This window comes from Nylanderia fulva, unplaced genomic scaffold (genome assembly GCF_048542155.1).
Source record: "Nylanderia fulva isolate GAGA-0341 unplaced genomic scaffold, ASM4854215v1 Scaffold9, whole genome shotgun sequence".
Lineage (NCBI taxonomy): Eukaryota > Metazoa > Arthropoda > Insecta > Hymenoptera > Formicidae > Nylanderia > Nylanderia fulva.
Genome location: NW_028191026.1, coordinates 4,844,838 through 4,867,077, shown reverse-complemented (window position 1 = coordinate 4,867,077; position 22,240 = coordinate 4,844,838). Strand labels below are relative to the sequence as shown.

The window sequence follows — 22,240 nt, the reverse complement described above, 5'->3', positions numbered from 1 at the left end:
TTTTTTTTTCAATTTTTTGTTATCATAAATATCGATTTAAACGTCTCCGAAAATTGTATCTTTCCTTTTGCAAAAATCTGTAGATTTTATGTTAAAATTTGTAAAAAAATCGTATTTATTTAAGATCTGTATATTAAAATATAATATATTCAAATATATATTACATGTATATTACAATGTATATTAAATGTATATTAAAAAATATATTAAAATATATGTTGTACAGATTTTTACTCCCAGAAACCTGAAATCAATAAAGCATGTAACGTGCATTAAATATTGTGTCCTCGAATTCAAATTATTAAATAAAAAAATTTTTTTTTCAATTTTTTGTTATCATAAATATCGATTTAAACGTCTCCGAAAATTGTATCTTTCCTTTTGCAAAAATCTGTAGATTTTATGTTAAAATTTGTAAAAAAATCGTATTTATTTAAGATCTGTATATTAAAATATAATATATTCAAACATGTATATTACAATGTATATTAAAAAATATATTAAAATATATGTTGCACAAATTTTTATCACGAATATATTAAGCAAATATCCGCGAGATGAAATAATTGAAAAATATATCACGTAGCCAGAAAATATAGCTCATCGTAATGAAAATACAATTCGACGTAGCAATTCTCGTTTCACGAGAAGAAAGAGATGCTAGAGAAATATTTATTAGCTCCGCCGTTTATATACATATATATATAAGGTCTCGCCTCTGTGAATCGCGATATGAAAGGAGAATAGCTAAAATCCCGTCGCTCCTTTCAACGGAAGCAAATCGAAGAACGAGTGTCTGTGAAACGGCCGATTTTTATCGGGGAACACTCGAGTGATATCGAATACTTATTTTCGGTGTTCGCCGATTTTAATACACGAGAAATATTCCCCGCCGCATTTATTTTCCTCGATTGCATCTCGCGTATACAGGGTGTCCGGTAACTAACGGACCAACGATTACAAATGGATTCTTTGGTCAATTTGGGAACGATTTTTCCTCAGCGAAAATGTCGAAAAAGGTCATCATTTTTTACAACTTTCCAATATTTGTCATTATGTTATTTTCATTTTTTATTGATTATAATTTATTGTAATTTATTAATTCACGTATTTATTACAATTTTATGAATGTTATAAAATACAGAAAATTTATAAATTATAATAAATACATGAATAAAATGAAATTATATATATAATATAATATATACAGCGTGTATCTAATAAGCGTGAAGAATTTTAGATGATTATCTTTATAACTAAGCCTCAAATTAAAATTTTATTATAGTAAACTCTACCTGAAATTAACTGAAGAATGTAATTATGTTAGACTTTTAACTCCAAAACGTTTAGTTTTCAAAAAACCCATTTTTTTCAATCGCTTATAACTCGAAAATTATTGACTTCTCAACATTTTTGCTAAGGAAAAATCGTCTCCAAATTGGCCAGAGAATCCGCCCTTAATCATTGGTCCGTTAGTTACCGGACACCCTGTATATATTCGGAAGCAGAGGCGAAGGTGTAAGCTCGACGAACGAAAATCCTCTCGGGAACTTCTCGCAGGATCGTAATCATCGCGCGGAACACACAGTCTTCGGTAAGAATGCATTCTGAGGTGAAAATTCGAGAGCAGATTTTCCAACAACTTGAAATAAATTCGAAATTGTCTAGCATAAAGTTGCATTGAGATATTTCATATATTTTAATTTTATATTCATTTCTTTTTACGCTTTAAAATTCTATTCTCTCTCGCGCATTTGACAAGTGAGTATTGGAATTATGAAATTAATATATTAGTATCTCTCAGAGAAAAAATTCAGATTAAAATCCTTAATATCTAACGTCAACAATTTTAGATTATGATGTCAAAACAGAGGGGAAAAATGCGTGAATAATTCTTGGAAGTTTAACGTCTACGCAAATAAATTTTCTTGGAAGAAAATTGCTGTCATGATAATTCAAATATGCATAGTGTAATAAATATTCTGTGGTTTGTGATATACAATTAATATTTCGAGAAGATTTTATAATTAACCTTTAAAGAAATTTAATCTGAAATTTGACCTCTCTTTCTTTTTCCTCCTGAAATGTTTAATATTAAATGAATATTAAATGTTCAATTAAATGTTCGATATTACTATTTTTATGTAACTGAGATTCTCTGTTAAAAAAATCTCTATTTTAAATGACTTTTTAAAATTCTATATTTATAAAAGAAAATTGATTTGTAAAAAGAAATAAAGTTTTCCCAATATATTTTGAATAAAGGAACGCTTTTTCGAAATAAATGTCAAAGAAGCATATGTTTGTAATATTAATTTATAATATTAATTTATAATACTAATATATTAATAATATTAATATTATTAATAGATTAATAATATTTTTTATTTATAATATTAATATATTAATATCGCGTAAGGCAAATAATAAACCATCTCGTCGCAAAGCTGAACAAAGAAAAATATTGCGGGATACCTGCGCACAATGTAACGCGATATACATGCTCTTATAAAATACCTCGCTTTGAAAAATGGCAAGAATCTCGTTCCGGTTCGGTATTCCGGGGTTCGCCGTCGTCGACGAATCTGATTTAACGAAAATTGGTCGTTCGGTGGTATCTCGTGGGACGAGAGAGATGAAAAGACGAAAGAAAAAGAGGTGGACCGAGAAGAATCGGAAAGAAATAAATAAATGATCTGCGTTGTATACACACGGCATTCCTGCAAGAGAAGGTCTTCCGGCGAAGCCGAGAGAGAACGCGTCCCTTCCGCATCTTTTCCATCCGATATCCTGTCCGACTAGAGAATCCGAGCGAAGGACTTCTTCCTTTCGATCGGAGATTCGAAGGAGACACAAATAAAAATTTAAATAATATAAAGATAAAACGGAGTGAGCTCAGTAAATTTTCGAATTTATATATTTTCCTGCGTGTACTTAAAATTAATTTTTTTTTTTTTTTTGCGGAGAGACATTTGCTATATCGGTTTAAATCAGGAATATTTGCAAGAAAAAATTTTTTATATATAACAATTTAAAATTATATAGAAATATATAAAATTATACATATACTCGCAAAATTATATATGCAATATGTCCATACATAATTAGATAAAAGTGCTTTGTATATATAATTATATAAATTTATATATATATATATATATATATATATATGTATAATAAATATTTCTTCATGTATGTTTCATATATAATTTGACATGATTATACATGATTATAATTTATAAAATTGTGTATAAAAATAGACATATTTCACATATAATTCTACGATTATAATTACACATATGTATTTATATATAATTATAAAACAATTTGTACCTGGAATTGAATGAGAACTTTAAGATAGAAATTTTGAGACCTCGCGTCGTTTGAGAAAAACAATCAACCCCCTGAACCCTCGGGTAAACAAAGCGAGTGCAATATTAGGAACAGATAGTTATATCACTCCGTTAACTCGCACCGTTTCTCGCAGAGAGACACAAATGCTGGTAATTTTCTCCGTGCGCTAAGTTTCACTCTCGGAAATAAGGGAGGTTTTCTCTCGACCGAGGAGAAAGATGGAATGGATCGACTTAAATTTGACGCAGTTGCTCTGTGAATCGAGTTGATGTCACCTCAAAATATTGAACAACATAATTTCGTTCATTTTATCAATTTCACAGTAAAAAGAGATACAAATTAAAATTAAAATAATATTGTATTGTTTAAATAGAATTTTTTTTTGCGAAGAGACATTTGCTATGTCGACTTAAATCAGGCGATTTTTCATGAAAATTGAATCGAAACTTTAAAGATAGAAATTTTGAAACTTCGCTTGTGATATATGCAAGATGCAAGCGTGGAAATAAAATGTAGGAATAATATAAAGGTTTCTTGCTTCGGTAGCAGAAAAGGGGCAAATGAGCTGTGTCGAGAAGAAGTTTGAAGCGGACAAATGCAGACGCGGAAACGAGAGGCGAGAAATGGAGAGATAACGAGGAAGTTGAAGCCGATAGCTCGAGCCAAAAAAAAGTTTTACACAAAATACTTAACATTCAACGTTGAAAATTAATGATCTCGATGAATCACGCAAAAAATTATTTCGAGAAAGATTATTACTAAGTAGTTATTGTATATGTAAGAATTATAAAAATAATTATTTAATTATATTATAATCATAAATAAAAACGGTTTTTTTTATATATTTAATCGTTAATTTTTTATTGTTCACGTAATTGATTGAAAATTCTCGGAAACGTCAATTAACATCTATTGATGGCAATCACGAATAATCAAAATAAATATATTTAAAAAATAGTAATTTATTATCAAAAAATAATTAATAAATAATTAAAAAATATAACTTAGAGAATAATCGACTTTCATACTCAGCGAAACTTAAAAATTAATTAATAATAAAAATAATTTAAAAATATAATTTAGAAAATGATCGACTTATATTCAGCAAAATAGATATTTTATTTTTCAAATGCAGAAAAAGGGAGAATGAAGATACAGAGATCAAATGGAAAAAAATTTTTTTTAAATTAGGAATTTGAAAGCTAGAGAGTGAAAAATAGAAAAGAATGAAGAGACTTCTGAAAAAGACGCTGTTGTGGAGCTATAAAGCTACACGGAGAGAATTTTCTCTTAGAATTTACCTGAAAATCATGGTAATCATAGGATGTGATGTTGAAAGAATTTTATAAGAGTTTCTCTGATTAATATTTACCACAATAAAAAATATTAACATGTACATAGTAAATTTTATGTACATAGTAAAATTAACCGAGTATATTTTATATCTTATTGTGGAAGATATTAATATTTTTATTGTAATAAATATTAATCAAAAAAACTTTTATAAAATTCTTTCAGTATACCATATTGTCTCACGCGATTACCATTTTTAGGGTGAATTCTGAGAGAACATTTTTTCTGAATAAAGATAACGATGATTGGTGGCAATCACGGAGTCTTACCAGCAATTGAAAGGAGTGAGGTCAACGACGTTCCAGAAATCGCGGCCCTCGCGGTTCTGCAGCAGCGTCGCCAACGCGAGGCTGATCAGCGGCGCGCCCCAGGCGAAGAGACTGTACTTTAGATAAGTCGGCGGGTCGTCGCGACGCGGCAGCGACGCCACGGTTGCGTAAAGATGGTGGCACATCGCCGCCAGCCAGCAGACCACCGACACCCGCAGGTACTGCAAGCTCATTCCGAGCGAGATGCAGAGCTCCGAGTCCTGCAATTTGAAAAACAAACGGCGTTCAAAAATCTATTCCACAATTTTGAAAATTAAAATCTCCGGGTCATATTCCGGAAAAATTCTATTATAATTACAATCATAATTTGTGGTGATGTTCACAACGAGGAAAGAAAAATTTTTTAAACATATAATTAAATTTAAAAAATTAATAATTAATAATTAAAAAATATATAATTTATAGAAAATTCAAAACTGAAGAAAAAAATTACAGAAAAGATGGAAAATTCCTTCGACGAATTTTTTGATCCGGAGGAAAAATTGAGGGAATGTAATAAATAAAATTTACGCTAGCAATATCGCGCGTTGCAAAAAATACCGAGAATTTTTGAAACACATTTATTATTATTCTTAATAAAAAAAAATATAAGAGAAACGCGACGCGGTAGTGTCGAGCAGCGAACGGGACAAGATATTCCTCGTTCAATTTATGGATTACGATGGACTATGAATTTCGTGCTCGGAACCGTTGGACGGTATTTTCCAACGGGAATAAACGTCACCGTCAATTTGATCCATGATAAACGGCGAAATATGAGTAATTCGCGATAGTAGCCTAAACCTGCGGATCCGCGAATGGTAGATGGGATATATAACCGGCAAATTATTCCACGTGGAAAATTCCACAATTCCCGACCGATATACATCTACTCGTGTAATATCACGAAATAATCAATCAATCATTCACTATAGCGAGCGTGTTGTTGATTCACCAATTTATGAAATAATTCGCGTATATTCATTAAATAGCACGGGATTAATATTACTATGTTGTAATGACGTATGAAAGCCCTTAATTCCCTCCGTTGTACCTTCGCGGCCGAAATAATTTGCCGCAACAGCTGTGTGTACCGTGAAATTCAGAACAATAAATTTCCATCGATAAACGCGTAATCAATTTAACAGCCTTGTAATGCGAAATAAAGCCGGCAATGGTGTTATTGGAATCGAACATTCGATAACAATTACTATCATTAACTGGGATCAAAACACAGTTCTTATTTGTATACACAATGAAATCAATTTAATTGATTAGGGTATTTCAAAAATATAACATTTTTTGACAGCAATTATTAAGTATTAAAATAAGATAAAAATTTTATTTTAAAAAAATATATATATAAAAGTTAAAAATTTTTTTCCTAGTAGAATCTATATAAAGTAATCTAGAAAAAGGATCATGCACGTGACAGATTATTATATAGTTTTCACTTTGTGCACACACAAAGGAATCGATTTCATTTTAATTAAAGTATTAAAAATATATATATATAACTCTTACTAATTATTAAATATTAAAATGAGATAAAAATTTGAAATGTCAAAATGTGATCTTGATTTTTATTTGTTCTCCGACTTAAAAATTTTTTTTCTTTTTTTGTGCGAGCTATATAAAATAAAAAAAGGATATACATGACAGATTATTACATAATTTTCACTTTGTCAACACACAAAGGAATCGACTTGATTTTAATTTAAAAAAAAATATATATATGACTTTTATTAATTATTAAATAAGTATTTGAAATGTCAAAATGTAATTTCAATTTTTATTTGTCAAAAAATATTTTTTTTTCTTTTGTGAATTATATAAGATATTTCAGAAAAAGGATCATGTACGTGACTGATTATTATATAGTTTCCACTTTGTGAACACACGCAAAGGAATCGACTTGATTTTAATTAAAGAATTTAAAAAAAATATACTCTTATTAATTATTAAATATTAAAATAAAATAAATATTTGAAATGTCAAGATGTGATCTTGATTTGTCAAAAACTTTTTTCCTTTTGTGAGCTATATAAAAAATATTTCAGAAAAAAAGTATCGTAACAGATTGCTACATGATACCCCCACATTTCTCTTACAACTTAAATGAATTGACAAGTCTTTTTCAGTGTGTAAATGTGTATACATTCAATGTATGCCTTTGACAAATCAACTACGTGAGCGATTTGCTACAACGTGACGCTAAAAGAGAGAGAGAGAGAAGCCGGGGCTTTCTGTTTCTCGTAACCGATACACTCTCTCGCGAATGCAACAATCGTACGTGGGTTGACAGGAACAAGAGAGAGAAGAAAAGAGAGAGCGTTCGTGTTCGCGCATCGAAACGGAAGCGGAAATAAATTGGAGTAGTGCGCGCGAAAGGTGCCTTTCCGGAATTCTGGCGGCTCGCGCCGGGATACAAAGGACCTGGTCTGCGAAATTGCGTTCGAAACGTCGGAGAACAAATTTTACATGGACACACACGCGTCTTTTTCAAACGCACAAATCCCTTTACGTGCATGCAATTCTCGCGCGCCATTAAACCATCCATTTCCCGTCCACTTTCCCGCCTCGTTCCGACAGAGCAAAATTGACGACTCAATTTAATCGTAATACAATACAATATACCGGTAAGTGCGTGAAGCGAAACGAGAATCTTAATTAAAGTCACGGTCGAATCGCGTCAATTCGAGACGAATCGTTTTATACATTGAAACGACTCCTCTTTCGCCTACAGTTTTCGAGTCAGCTTTTCGCTTTGTGATTTGATATTATATTATTATTATATTATATTATATTTTAATTATATTATATATTATATTATATTATTATTATAATTATATATACATATTCAGGGTGTCCAGCAGACTCAATGAAAAAAATTCCTTGACTTTTTCAGATTTTCCAAGACCAGAAATTAATTTTTTCCCTGACTTTTTAGTATTATTTTTTCCAAATATATAATTTGCATATATCTATATGATAAATCATTTAAATGTTCAATCATGAAATCCTTGAGATATTTTTGTTAACAATGAAAAGTTTCGGAAGTTAAAAAAAACAAAAACTTAGATCAATTATACAACCTGCATTATGTACGCTAATCGAAACAAACATGTCACTATAAACTATTTAAATAATCACCTTTTTTATTTAAATTATATCAAATTTTTTAGTTTCGTCTCTATCAATAACACTGAAATAAAATAACACGACAATAAAAATAATATAAGTAAAGAAATATAAATATAAATAAATTAATAAATACGCTGTAGATGAATCGATTTTTAACAACACAGAAAATTAGCTGGGAATAAAGGAAAAATTTATATTTAATAAAAAATTTCAAATTATTGAGACAAATATCCAAATAAATAGCAAAATTTCCTGACAATTCCAGATTTATAAAATTCCCTGACAATGCCCGGATTTCCAGATTTTACTAATCGCTAGATACACCCTGATTTTATATGTCGAAACGATTCCTCTTTTGCCTGCAGTTTTCGGGCCAGTTTTCCGATTCATAATTCGATATTATATTATATTATATTATTATTATTATTATTATTATTATTATTATTATTATTATTTTATTCCGAAGAGTCCACCTTCTCTTGATGAAAAATGTCTTCTCTCTGTGTATATTCGGAATATTTGGTTTCAAAATTTACTTTCTTCCCATATTCAGCATTAGAAAACCGCGGACAATATCGTGTTACGGAATTAGTATTTTCGATGCGCTGCACGAATATTGCATATACATATATATATGTATAAAGTATACATACCGCGGCGAAGTAATATAACTCAGTTTATCTTCGCTTTCGGTCTCGATATACGAGAATTCTCTTCCGGAATTTCGTTATACAACATGAAAATACGGGCGTTTGCGGACGCCCGCGAAACTAAGCTCGACGTAAAGTTCCGAGTTATCCCTCCGTGTTGCGAAGCAACATTCTTATTCGATCGAATTTTCGCCACGGAATTCAATTTCACAATTCAAGCCCCTTCAATTCCTTCCTCTTCCCCGAAAGATACAAACTGTCGTCGCGCTTTGTATACGCATGCAATTGCGAATATATATTGTTATCGTTTAATTTGATTCGAGTCGATATAATACTGTCAAGTCGAGGTATATTCTGCAATTATTTTTGCTACACAATGTGCGTGAGCGTGGCCGAAATGAATTCTCGCGCGTAATGAAACAACATTCGCATCGCGTCGAGAATTGTGTTACTGCGTCATTGTGCGTGAAATGTCGACGACGACGTGGTAGTTTTGCACAGGCGGGTTGCAGCTGCGAGATTCTCGGATAACGTCGCTAGAAATAATTTTCGAAATGTCTCTCTCGATCGGCGCGATTCTCCGCCGCGAAGTGGAAAAACCAGTTTTTGGTCAGACGGACAAAAAAAAAGAAATATATCCGATCCATTCGTTAGATTAGGAGTCTGCGGAAGGGAAACTAATGTTCTTCTGCAAATATCGCGATTTTTTCGTTTGCCGCGATTAATAATAGTCGCTACGAAGTGAAAAAACCTGTTTTTAGTCAGACAAGAAAAGAAAAAAATTGTATCCAATCTTTTCGTTAAATTATAAGTTTATGGGGCAAAATAATGTTTTTCTAAAATAAATGTAGTTTCTCTCGATCGGCGCAAAGTGGAAAAACCCGTTTTTGGTCAGACAGACACAAGAAAAAAGAAATGTATCCGATCCATTCGTTAGATTAGGTGTCTGCGGAAGGGAAAATAATGTTCTTCTGCAAATATCGCAATTTTTTCGATTGCCGCGATTAATAATAGTCGCTACGAAGTGAAAAACCTGTTTTTAGTCAGACAGGAAAAGAAAAAATATTATATCCAATCTTTTCGCTAAATTATAAGTTTGTGGGGCAAAATAATGATTTTATAAAATAAATGTAGTTTCTCTCGATCGGCGCGAAGTGGAAAAACCCGTTTTTGGTCAGACGGACAAAAGAAAAAAAAATGTATCCGATCCATTCGTTAGATTAGGAGTCTGCGGAAGGGAAAATAATGTTCTTCTGCAAATATCGCGATTTTTTTGATTGTCGCGATTAATAATAGTCGCTACGAAGTGAAAAAACCTGTTTTTAGTCAGACAAGAAAAGAAAAAATATTGTATCCAATCTTTTCACTAAGTTATAAGTTTGTGGGGGAAAATAATGTTTTTCTAAAATAAATGTAGTTTCTCTCGATCGGCGCGAAGTGGAAAAACCCGTTTTTGGTCAGACGGACAAAAGAAAAAAAAATGTATCCGATCCATTCGTTAAATTAGAAGTCTGCGGAAGGGAAAATAATGTTCTTCTGCAAATATCGCGATTTTTTCGATTGCCGCGATTAATAATAGTTGCTACGAAGTGAAAAAACCTGTTTTTAGTCAGACAAGAAAAGAAAAAATATTGTATCCAATCTTTTCGCTAAATTATAAGTTTATGGGGCAAAATAATGTTTTTATAAAATAAATGTAGTTTCTCTCGATCGGCGCGAAGTGGAAAAACCCGTTTTTGGTCAGACGGACAAAAGAAAAAAGAAATGTATCCGATCCATTCGTTAGATTAGGAGTCTGCGGAAGGAAAACTAATGTTCTTCTGCAAATATCGCGATTTTTTCAATTGCCGCGATTAATAATAGTCGCTACGAAGTGAAAAAACCTGTTTTTAGTCAGACAAGAAAAGAAAAAAATTGTATCCAATCTTTTCGCTAAATTATAAGTTTGTGGGGGAAAATAATGTTTTTATAAAATAAATGTAGTTTCTCTCTCGATCGGCGCGAAGTGGAAAAACCCGTTTTTGGTCAGACGGACAAAAGAAAAAAGAAATGTATCCGATCCATTCGTTAGATTAGGAGTCTGCGGAAGGGAAAATAATGTTCTTCTGCAAGTATCGCGATTTTTTCGATTGCCGCGATTAATAATAGTCGCTACGAAGTAAAAAAACCTGTTTTTAGTCAGACAAGAAAAAAAAAATTGTATCCAATCTTTTCGCTAAATTATAAGTTTGTGGGGGAAAATAATGTTTTATAAAATAAATGTAGTTTCTCTCTCGATCGGCGCGAAGTGGAAAAACCCGTTTTTGGTCAGACGGAGAAAAGAAAAAAGAAATGTATCCGATCCGATCGTTATATTAGAAGTCTGCGGAAGGGAAACTAATATTCTTCTGCAAATATCGCGATTTTTTTCGATTGCCGCGATTAATAATAGTCGCTACGAAGTGAAAAAACCTGTTTTTAGTCAGACAAGAAAAGAAAAAAATTGTATCCAATCTTTTCGCTAAATTATAAGTTTGTGGGGGAAAATAATGTTTTTATAAAATAAATGTAGTTTCTCTCGATCGGCGCGAAGTGGAAAAACCCGTTTTTGGTCAGACGGACAAAAGAAAAAAGAAATGTATCCAATCCGATCGTTATATTAGGAGTCTGCGGAAGGGAAAATAATGTTCTTCTGCAAGTATCGCGATTTTTTCGATTGCCGCGATTAATAATAGTCGCTACGAAGTAAAAAAACCTGTTTTTAGTCAGACAAGAAAAAAAAATTGTATCCAATCTTTTCGCTAAATTATAAGTTTGTGGGGGAAAATATTTTTATAAATGTCGTGGTCTCTCTTGATCGACGCAATTATCCACAGTTTAAAATTACTGTCGAGAAGGAGAAAAATCCGTTTTTAGTCAGACGGACGAAAGAAAAAATGTATCGGCGTGATTTATAATTGCCACCGCAAAGTGGAAAATTTATTTTTAGTCAGACGGATAAAAGAAAAAAGAAATATATCTGATCCATTCGCTAGATTATAAGTTTGTGATAGTAAATAGTGTTTTAGCACAATTGTCGCGATCTTTTTCGATCGCCACGATTCACAATATTCGCTGCGAAGTGAAAAAGCCCGTTTTTGGTCAGACGGACAAAAGAAAAAAGAAATGTATCCGATCCATTTGTTAGATTAGAAGTTTGCGGAAGGGAAAATAATGGTCTCGAGCAAATATCGCGATCTCTCTCGATTTGCGATTCACAATCGCCGCCGCGAAGTGGAAAAATCGATTTTTAGTCAGACGGATAAAAGAAAAAAAATATATCCGATATCCTTTCGCTAGATTATAAGTTTGTAATAGAAAATAATGTTCTCGCACAAATGTTGCGATGTTTTTAATTGCGACGACTCACAATAATCACTGGAAAGTGAAAAACCCCGTTTTTAGTCAGACGGATAGAAGAAAAAAGAAATGTATCCATTCGTTAGATTAGAAGTTTGTAGAAGAAAAAATATTTTTAAAAATGTCATGACGTCTCTCAATCGGCGCAATTTTCTGCCACAATTTACAATCGCTATCGTAAAGTGAAAAAGTCCGTTTTAAGTCAGACAAGAGAAAAAAAATCAAATTGAATATTTAAAACGTCGCTAGTGATATTTAAAATAGAAACGATATATTAAATTCGACCCAAACTAGCCAAGAAAATTTTTATTTTATTTCCACAACGTTTCAACCATCTGTTTTTGGTCTTTTTCAAATGAGAAATTTTTTAATAAAAGCGCAGTTAGTTGGCACTGTTGTCATTAAACAATATGATTATCGGAATTTTTTAAAACATTTGAAAAAACTTTTAAAAGAAAGTAACCGCATCTTATCGTTATGATGGATCGTCAAAAAACGGACCAAAAACAGATGGTCGAAATGTTGTGAAAATAAAATAAAAATTTTCTTGGCTAGTTTGGGTCGAATTTAATATATCGTTCCTATTAAAAAAAGAAATGTATATTCAATATCTCTTCGCTAAATTATATTTGTGATAGAAAATAAATGTTCTTACACAAATGTCGCGATCTTTTTCGATTGCCGCGATTAATAATCGCTGCGAAGTGAAAAAATCAGTTTTTAGTCAGACGAACAACAAAAGAAAAAAACTCGTGTCCAATACTTTCCCCAAATTGTAAATTTGGGGGGGAAAATAATGTTTTTATAAATGTGGTCTCTCTCGATCGACGCGATTCTCTACCACAATTTATAATCGCTGTCGCAAAGTAAAATAATCTGCTTTTATTCAGATGAGTAAAAGAAAAAAGATATATATTTAATATCCTTTTGCTAGATTATAAGTTTGCGATAGAAAATAAATGCTCTTACACAAATGTCGCGATCTTTTTCGATCGCCGCGATTAATAGTCGCTGCGAAGTGAAAAAACCCGTTTTTAGTCAGACGAACAAAAGAAAAAAAATCGTGTCCAATCCTTTCGCTATAAATTATAAATTTCTGAGCAAAAATAATGTTTGTGTAAATATTGTAGTCTCTCTCGAGCGACGCGATACTCTACCATAATTTACAGTCGCCGCCGGAAAGTGAAAAACCCTATTTTTAGTCAGACGAGTAAAAGAAAAAAGAAATGTATCCAATCCTTTCGCTAGATTAGAAGTTTACAGAAGGGTGAATAATATTCTTATGCAAATATTACGGTACTAAATTTCTCTCGATTAGCGTGATTCAAAATCGCCGTCGCGAAGTGAAAAAACCTGTTTTTAGTCAGACGGACAAAAGAAAAAGAAATGTATTCGACTTTTTCGTTAAATTATAAGTTTGTGGAGAAAAATAATATTTTTGTAAATGTCGTGGTCTCTCTCGATTCGCATAATCGCCGCATAATCACTCCGAAGTGGAAAAATCCGTTGTTAGTCAGACGGAAAGAAAAAAGAAATGTATCCGACCTTTTCGCTAGATTAGAAGTTCGCGGCGGAAAATAATATGTTCTTGCAAACGTCGCGAGTTTCCAGCTTCGCGCTAATGAGATTAATGAAAAGAGACCTAAAATTTCCAACTGGCAGCAATATCGGGTTAAATTAGAGACACGGTGTGTGTGCGATAACGGACGTGTAACTCGAGCACAAGGGATGTATAGGTACATTACAAAATATCACGTTCTCAAAAAGATTCTTTTAAAAAGATGTTTGTTTTCCTTGTTTCTGCATACGGAAAAAAATATTAGCTAAATCTTGATTATGGTAATTCATATTTTTGAACTAGTTTAACAAGAAACTTCCCATTAAATTAATATATTAATATTAATTATGTATATAGGAATACCTAAAATTTAGCTATGGTTTTACATTGAAAAAAATGGCTAAATTAATACATATATTTATTTGTTATTAAAAGGATTTTCTTATATCAAATAAATATTATTAGTTTCAAATAAATGATTCATTTGGCAGTATTGAAATAAATACTTATTCGAAGTAAATAATTTTTTTTCAGTGTAGTTAATTATTTTTTCCATGTAAATGAGAGATCAAAATTTGTCACATTTATTTAACTTTTTAATTATCTATTTTTAAATATTTCTCCTTGTTAAGATTTCTGAAATTAGCTTCAAGATAGAGTAATCTCCAATTACATTTAATTCAAATTATTTTAAAAACTCTATGTCAAAAATTTATTAACACGTAAAATACTTCATATTTTGTAATTTCGCAATCAATATTCTGTTTGTGATTTTTATTGCTCACTTTTTCACTTAAATCGCCGCCTTTTCTTACAAAAAAGGATTTCCAGATCTATTAAAATTGGCATAAATTCGAGCCAATCTCTAGTTGCTAAAAATTTCGATTAATCGAACAAGGTATTTCAGAACAGGATTAAAAAAGTATCGAGCCGCGAGCGAGAAGTCTTTTAGAGATTCCTAAATTATTCGCAGCCATTTCGCATACAGCGGAAAGAAGAAAATAGAAAGGTTGGAAAACCGCGTCGAAAGCTCGGCGTTCGACGTCTTTCATGCACGAGTAAGTCTTGGATTATCCTTGTGTCTAACAGCCACGTAAAATATCGGGATCTCGACGTCAAACAATTCCTTTCGACAAAAATCAATTCCGTCGCGAACCGACTTTCAAAGGATTTTGTCAACTATAATATAACAAAATGCATCGCATTCATGTTACTATCGCATATTTTCGCTGCAATTTTTTATTATAATTTTTTAAAATAATTTAATAATTAATTTTAAAAAATATTTTTGAAAATTAATTATATTAAAAAATTAAATAATTAACAAAAATAAAATATCTTTTTAATAAAATTATTAGACTATAATATCGATACATATATATACAAACATTTATACTTAATTAAAATTAAATGAAATGTTAAACTATTTATTTACACGCGTGACTAGAAAATAAACTTTTCATATTTTATTAAAAAAGTGTCGATATACTTTGGCATTAAAAAAAAAAAATCTAAAATATTTAAAATATTTTTAAAAAATATCTTAAAATATTTAAAATTAATTACATTAAAAAATTAAATATAATTAATAAAAATAAAATATCTTTTTAAAATAATTATTAATCTATAATCGACACACATATACAAATCTTTAAACTTAATTGAAGCTTTGCAAAAGTTTACTTAAAGTTAAATAAAATGTTAAACTTTATTTACACGCGTGACTGGAAGATAAAAACTTTTAATCATTTATTATCAATACTTTGGCATTAAAAAAAATATTAGAAGTTCGCCAAACAATCCGTATACATCTAAAAATAGCCATAATAAGTTTCGGGATGTTATGTTCGCAGAAGATTATCGTGAGATTTTAACGGGCGCATTCCCGCGAGTATCGTTTTCCTCGGTTGCAACAGTAATTGGCAAAGTTTTTATATCGCTACGGTCGTTTTTTAAAAGCGCGAGTATAAACGAGTATAAGCGCTATTACATTACCTGTTTTTAAATCTTTTATTAATTCCCCCGTTTAAAACCAAGCGCAAGCGCCACGGTTATATCGCTCTTACAATATTTCTTACCGACGTGAAATATTGGAAACGGTACTTTTCAGTAATTTTCGCGAACTTATATAAAAGATGATTAAAACCATCTATTTTCAATGCTAAATAATAGCTATAATCAAATCCAGCTGAGCAATAAAGAACGAATAAATTTCACCTGATTCATATATAAATGTCCGATTTATTCATTTTAAAGAAACTGAGCAGTTGGAATAGAGATGAGAAATTGATATAAGAGTTTGGGATTTGAAAAAATTGTGCCTAGCCCGGATTCCATTTCTTCTCTCGCGATTATCGTCGCAAAAAGAAATAAAAAAAAAAAAAAAAAAAAGATGGTAAGACTTACAACCTGATCTCTCGACAACGCAGTAAGGAAATAAATTACTATCCTCTTCAATTTCGCGGATTCGCGGACGAAGGTAGCATGAATAAAGAGGGAATGCGTCTTTTTCGCTAGGACTTTTCACCTCGTGATCTCTCAATTTCGACCGGATATATGCGCGATCGATTTAAGCCGCGTCTCTCTTCCGTCGAGAGATTATATAGCCAAGTTAATATCGGAAATATGTAAGCCGCGTTCTCGCAAGAATCGAGATATATTTCGACCAGGAGGCAAAAAAGTGCCAATTTTATCCACGTTTCTAGCTCAGACTTTTCAGTTTTTTCAGTGTAATACAAAAAATGTGATTCTCTCGTCGATAAAAAAAAATTCAAGTTTTCTTCTCATCGTTTTATACTCGCGAAAAAGCGGAGATATTTATAATTCATATTTATAAAATTATTCATATTTAATCTCTCGGGTACAAAACTCTCTCGTCCAGCGAGAAAACGTTTTATCTAAATTTCGATTGTACGGAATTATTATTTATTGTTATTTATTTATTTCTTAATCCTTGCAGCTTTGAATAACTTCCAATTCCAATTTATATACTTATATAATTTATGTGAATAAATGTTATTTTACTCTCAATGAAGCATGTATAAAATTAGGATTATAAATCACAAATAAAATAAATCAATCAAGTACAGAGAATTATTATTTTACACGGGATTATTTTTATTGCTTATCCTGTCCTGCATTATTTTGACTGAATCGAGTCACGACAGCAAATCCTATGCTACCAAAATAAGCTCTCATCCATCGTACACGTGTACCATTATCTGAGAACCATTAGGAGAATATGCGGGAGGGTTTTTGCGGAGATATATCTCCTTTATTTCGTGGCAAGAAGCACAAAATGTCGTTTTACCCTCCTTCCTCCTTAATCATCTTCCTCCTTTCATGCTTCGACACACGCGTATCAAAGATACGTTTTCTTCAGCATCGTATCATGTTTTCGCTATCTTTTTATCATTCAAGAGTTAAATTTTCGCGACAAAGTTTATTTCTTTAAAAAAATGTATTATTTATTTTTTTTTCAATAATTAGAATAGAAACTATAAGAGAAATATTTATAATTTCTTTTAAATTTGATGTATACTTTAATAACATTTAATTTATTATATTAGAAAATTGTATAATGGAAAAATTATAATAATCTTAATTATTTATTATTAGATTACAATAATAATTATTGTGAATTAATAATTCATATAAAATTTTTGTTTGCTTCATGTAATAAAAAAGTATAATATCCTCGACAGATAGTTAATTTTGTTATTAGCTACCTTCACCACATGCGCTGTTCTTTTCGTCGAGAAATTCTTCGTTCATTTCCAGGAGGTTACAAATTACCGTATTATAACGCGCTCAGAACTTGCTCGAAACAAATTGGTTTTCCTTTACTGCGCTAGTCCCTCGATAGTGCTTGTATATGTGCATGTTTAATAAAAATTAATGTTTACACTCAAAATGAAGAACGATGGAAAGAAGGATGTTTCCGAAAAAAATTCATATAATAATTCCACCCTCCAAAAAAAAAAAAAAAAGAATAAATTAAAAAATTCCTTATTATAATATTATTTTTTTCCGTGAAAAATACTGAAGAAATTCCTCAAACAATTTAACAAAAGCCCCCGTTGAAATTAAGATGCATCATTAGCTCGCGGATAAAAGAGCAGAATAAACTTTAACCAATTTTCTTAAATTAAAAAAGAGAAAAATCGATATCTTTAAGTTTCAGGAAGTTGGGAAATTTTTTTTCCTCGAAACAAATTCTTTTTTCTCGCTAATATTCTGCTTTAATGCTACGTCTTACATTAAAGTAGAGTTTTAAGTTCACACGAAAGTCGAACGCCTGATACGCAGAATTCAGAAATAACGATGACGCATTGTTATAGCTTATCAATATATATATATATATATATATATATATATAATAAATATATATTATATATATATAATATATATTATATATATATATATATATATATATATATATATATATAATATATAATATATAATAAAAAGAAAGAAAAGGTCGGAAAAATCGCATAACGCGTCGTATATCTGTGATTTATGCGCGAATAAAAATCACCGGGCATCGACGGCGACGGAAGATTAATGAGATTCATGAAGCTGACGATTTTTCTACATCGACGTCGCGCCGTCATCGGTTATTAAGTTCGTTCGCGCGGTCATAAATAATTTTTCGAACTCGAGAAATTACGTCGCAGAGCCACGTCGTGATTCATTATACCATCGGCAGGCCGGGAATTTACTTGACCGTATATAGCCAAGTGTAGCAGCTCGGCGAGAGATTTTGACGTCCAGCAGACTCGATGAAAAATATTCCCCGACTTTTTCAGATATTCCAAGACCAGAAATTCATTTTTTCCCTGACTTTTTAGTATTATTTTTTCCAAATATATATAATTTGCATATATCTATATGATACATCAATTAAATGTTAAATCATGAAATCCTTGAGATATTTTTGTCAACAATGAAAAGGTTCGGAAATTAAAATAAAAATTTAAATCAATTATATACAATCTGCATTATGTACGATAATCGAAACATGTCACTATAAACTATTTAAATAATCACCTTTTTATTTATATTATAACAAATTTTTTAATTTTGTCTCTATCAAACACATTTGAAAAATTTCAAATAATTGAGACAACTGTAGAATAATGTGAAAAAATTCAGATAAATAGTAAAATTTCTTAACTTTTTCACTGACAATTCCAGATTTATAAAAATTCCTTGTTCAATTTCCCTGACCACTAAATATCCTGGTAACAAACGGCAAGAAAAACGCGGGAAAAATCAACACTCGAACAAAAGAAAGAGCCTTCTTGATTATCGTCCAATTTTGTTCTTATATATCCGTGAACGAACTCGAAAATTCGAAATCCACGACGACGTTTTTCCCGGAAATTGACGAGAGAGAGAGAGAGAAAGTCACATTAACTCTTAGGTATGAGAAGTTTTTCTTCTTTACAGTGGTACGAAATTCCGACTCCCTTCCGGAAAACTATTTTTAGAATGAAAACATTTTATCCGCGTAACGAGAAATTCCTCGCAGAATCATCTTCCGCGGGGACAAGAATTTTTCTATTTCTCTCGAAAGAAAATTCTTTCACTGTTTTAAAAAATATTTTTAAAAGTCAGAAAGTCTCTTGTTAAAAACTTCCTTGAATACGATGACTTTTGAAATTATAAAACGAGCAACAACAGCTATTGTTTCTTTTTTTTTTTTTATAAAGTTTTGATATATAATTTTTACATACAAAAAATATTTTGTTTACGTGTCGATGAATAATTAAAAACGCGCGTTGAAAGCGCTGTAATTGTCAACCGCGCCGGTAAAAATTGTCTGTATCGGTAATCGCTGAAATGTTAAAAGTCGTTAAAAATATTGGCCCGACGAATCAATTTGGGGGGAAAAGACCAAGGGCGAAAAATATATAGAAACACACATCGAATTACAAAAATAAAAAAGAGTTTCCCCGCGAGCGACGAGTGTGTTTGCGGACGTATTCGCAAACAAAAAAAAAATAAAATAAAATAAAAAAAAAAAAGAATCGGCCGAAATAAATATGGAGGGAATATAAACGGAAGCGCGCGCGGAAAATATGAATATTCCGGGATAATGAAAGCCGCGCGGAGAGAACGCATGACCCATTTTGCGAAAAAAAAAAAAAAAAAAAAAGAAGAAAAACCACCCACGTCTGTCACGATGCGCTCCCGTATTAACGGATAACGAAGTCAATAAAGCGCGTCGTACACGCGCGAAACTCGGACGCTGTCGTAAAGAAAGGGGATGAAAAATAAAAGGGAGGATGAGAAAAGAATGGGGCATCGTCGATACGCTATTCAAGAGCGGTTTGCGGCTTATCTGAAAATCAATTATTCTCGAAAGCACTCGTGCGCGTTTTTTAACGAACGTCCTTATCCTCTTCTTCTTTTATGACATGACATATACACAGGAAGAATTGATCCGCCCTGAATAAACCTTCCACGAGATATTATATGCACATCTACGGATTATATTGAAGTTATCTTAAAATTAGAATCAGTCGCGTCCGAAATGATTTCGAATCTTATGATTTAATTAAATTTCTTACTCGGCGTTTCGTGTCTACTCTGTCGAAGCAATATGGAAAGTTTGATTATATTGTAGACTCTCTTTCCTCGAGACGAGGAATGTATATATAGTTTTCTCTTGTTAAAAAGTTATTTTCTGCAATTATTAGTTTTAAAATTAATTTATATTTATTGCACGTGAACTTTTCAGTATAATAACGGTTAAAAAATTATTTTTTACAATTTCTTCGATCGAAAATTTTTTTTCAATAACTCGGAATTAAAAATATAGCTTTCATTTTGCGTCTCGTAAAATAATGCGTACAAGAGAACATAGAATTCTTTGTGTGTAGTAAGTGAATGCATTTCAAAAATATGGTGTGTAGAGTGAGCGAATAATGAATTTACATTTCCACTATAATAATCCTGTATTTGAGCAACTTTTAATATGAACTTATACTTAATATCTCGGATATTTTTAAAAACAAAAATCTGTGATAAAAGCTCAGCATATATTAAATCTTTTAGAAATATTAATTTATCGAATATTTCAATAATTTTTACATCTCTTATATTTAATTTTATAAAGAATTTTTTTTATAATTTTTAAACATCTATTGCAATGCAACACTAAAAAAAATTATTAAATTAATAACTATTTTTATTTCAATACTGCCTTATCAAATAATTTATTTGATAAATATTTTTCCACATAAAATCAATATTATTAGTTTAAAGTAAATAATTGATAAAACAGATATCTATTGAAATAAAAATAAAAATGATTAATAAGACTAAATATAAGAAACGTAGGAATTATTGAAATATTCGATAAATTATTTAAAAATATATTTAATATATGCTGAAATTTTTTTCACTAAGGTATAATATCATTCAATCTGTCAAAATCGCAAATTCGATACTAGTCGAATATATGACTGCGGATAAAATAATAAAAAGCTAGTTACTTTTTCGAGTAGAGGGAAACTGATCTCGCAGTTGCATGCCACACGATATATATGAGAACCGAACTCTATATAGAGTCGATACTGAAGTATAGTGGAAACAGGATCCATGAGCAATATAGTGCGAAACGAGATATGTCATTGACGGTGAATTACTCCGGTTTATTCGCCAGTTGTTGCATATTCGATCGAACATTGGAAAAAGGGCATTCTAGGATTATAGAGAAAGAGAGAGAGAGAGAGAGAGAGAGAGGAAAAAGAGCTCATCCTAATGAAGCAATTAACTCGCCTGTTAAAAGCAGTTCTCGCATCGGCCGATATTCTCGCGGGCCGCGGAATATCAATTAATTCATATTATCGGCTCCGACCGTCGTCCTCGTATCCGCGCCGAGAACAAAGCGGTTTTAGGAACAAAGATCCGGCTTTGCTCCCGAAACCCATATCGAGCTGCGCGTCGGCAGCTTACCGGATAGTGAATAATTCCTGAACTATATTCACACGAAAGTGGAGAAATTTCTTCATCTGTCTTTCTTTGTAATGTAACAATTCGAATTAAAAATGAGTTGCTGCAAATTACAATAATATCTAACAAATTTTAGATTCTTTGTCGAAAATTAAGAGCGGTTTCTTATATGAACAATTTTTATTATTTTTTTTTTAATATTAAGAAATATCCTTTTCATTAGTGGAAAATATCCACCAAGTTTCATTTTTTAATTCGTCTGTTTGAAAAAAATACAAGGAAAAGTTTACACTTATTGAATAAAAATGTAGAATAATGTGAAAAATCGAGATAAATAGTAAAATTTCTTTGTAATGTAACAATTCAAATTAAAAATAAGTTGCTGCAAATTATAATAATATCTAACAAATTTTAGATTCTTTGTCGAAAATTAAGAGCGGTTTCTTATATGAACAATTTTTATTATTTTTTTTTTAATATTAAGAAATATCCTTTTCATTAGTGGAAAATATCCACCAAGTTTCATTTTTTAA

General features: G+C 31.1%; 1 protein-coding gene across 1 annotated transcript in view; it reads right to left on the bottom strand.

Moving 5' to 3' along the window:
• LOC114929988 (adhesion G protein-coupled receptor E3) overlaps positions 1-22,240 on the bottom strand; it is a 112,467-nt gene that overhangs the window by 6,871 nt on the left and 83,356 nt on the right. Inside the window, exon 5 of the mRNA XM_029301722.2 lies at positions 4,977-5,236. Within this exon, the coding sequence (XP_029157555.1) occupies positions 4,977-5,236 (260 nt within the window). The remainder of the gene's footprint in view (positions 1-4,976; positions 5,237-22,240) is intronic.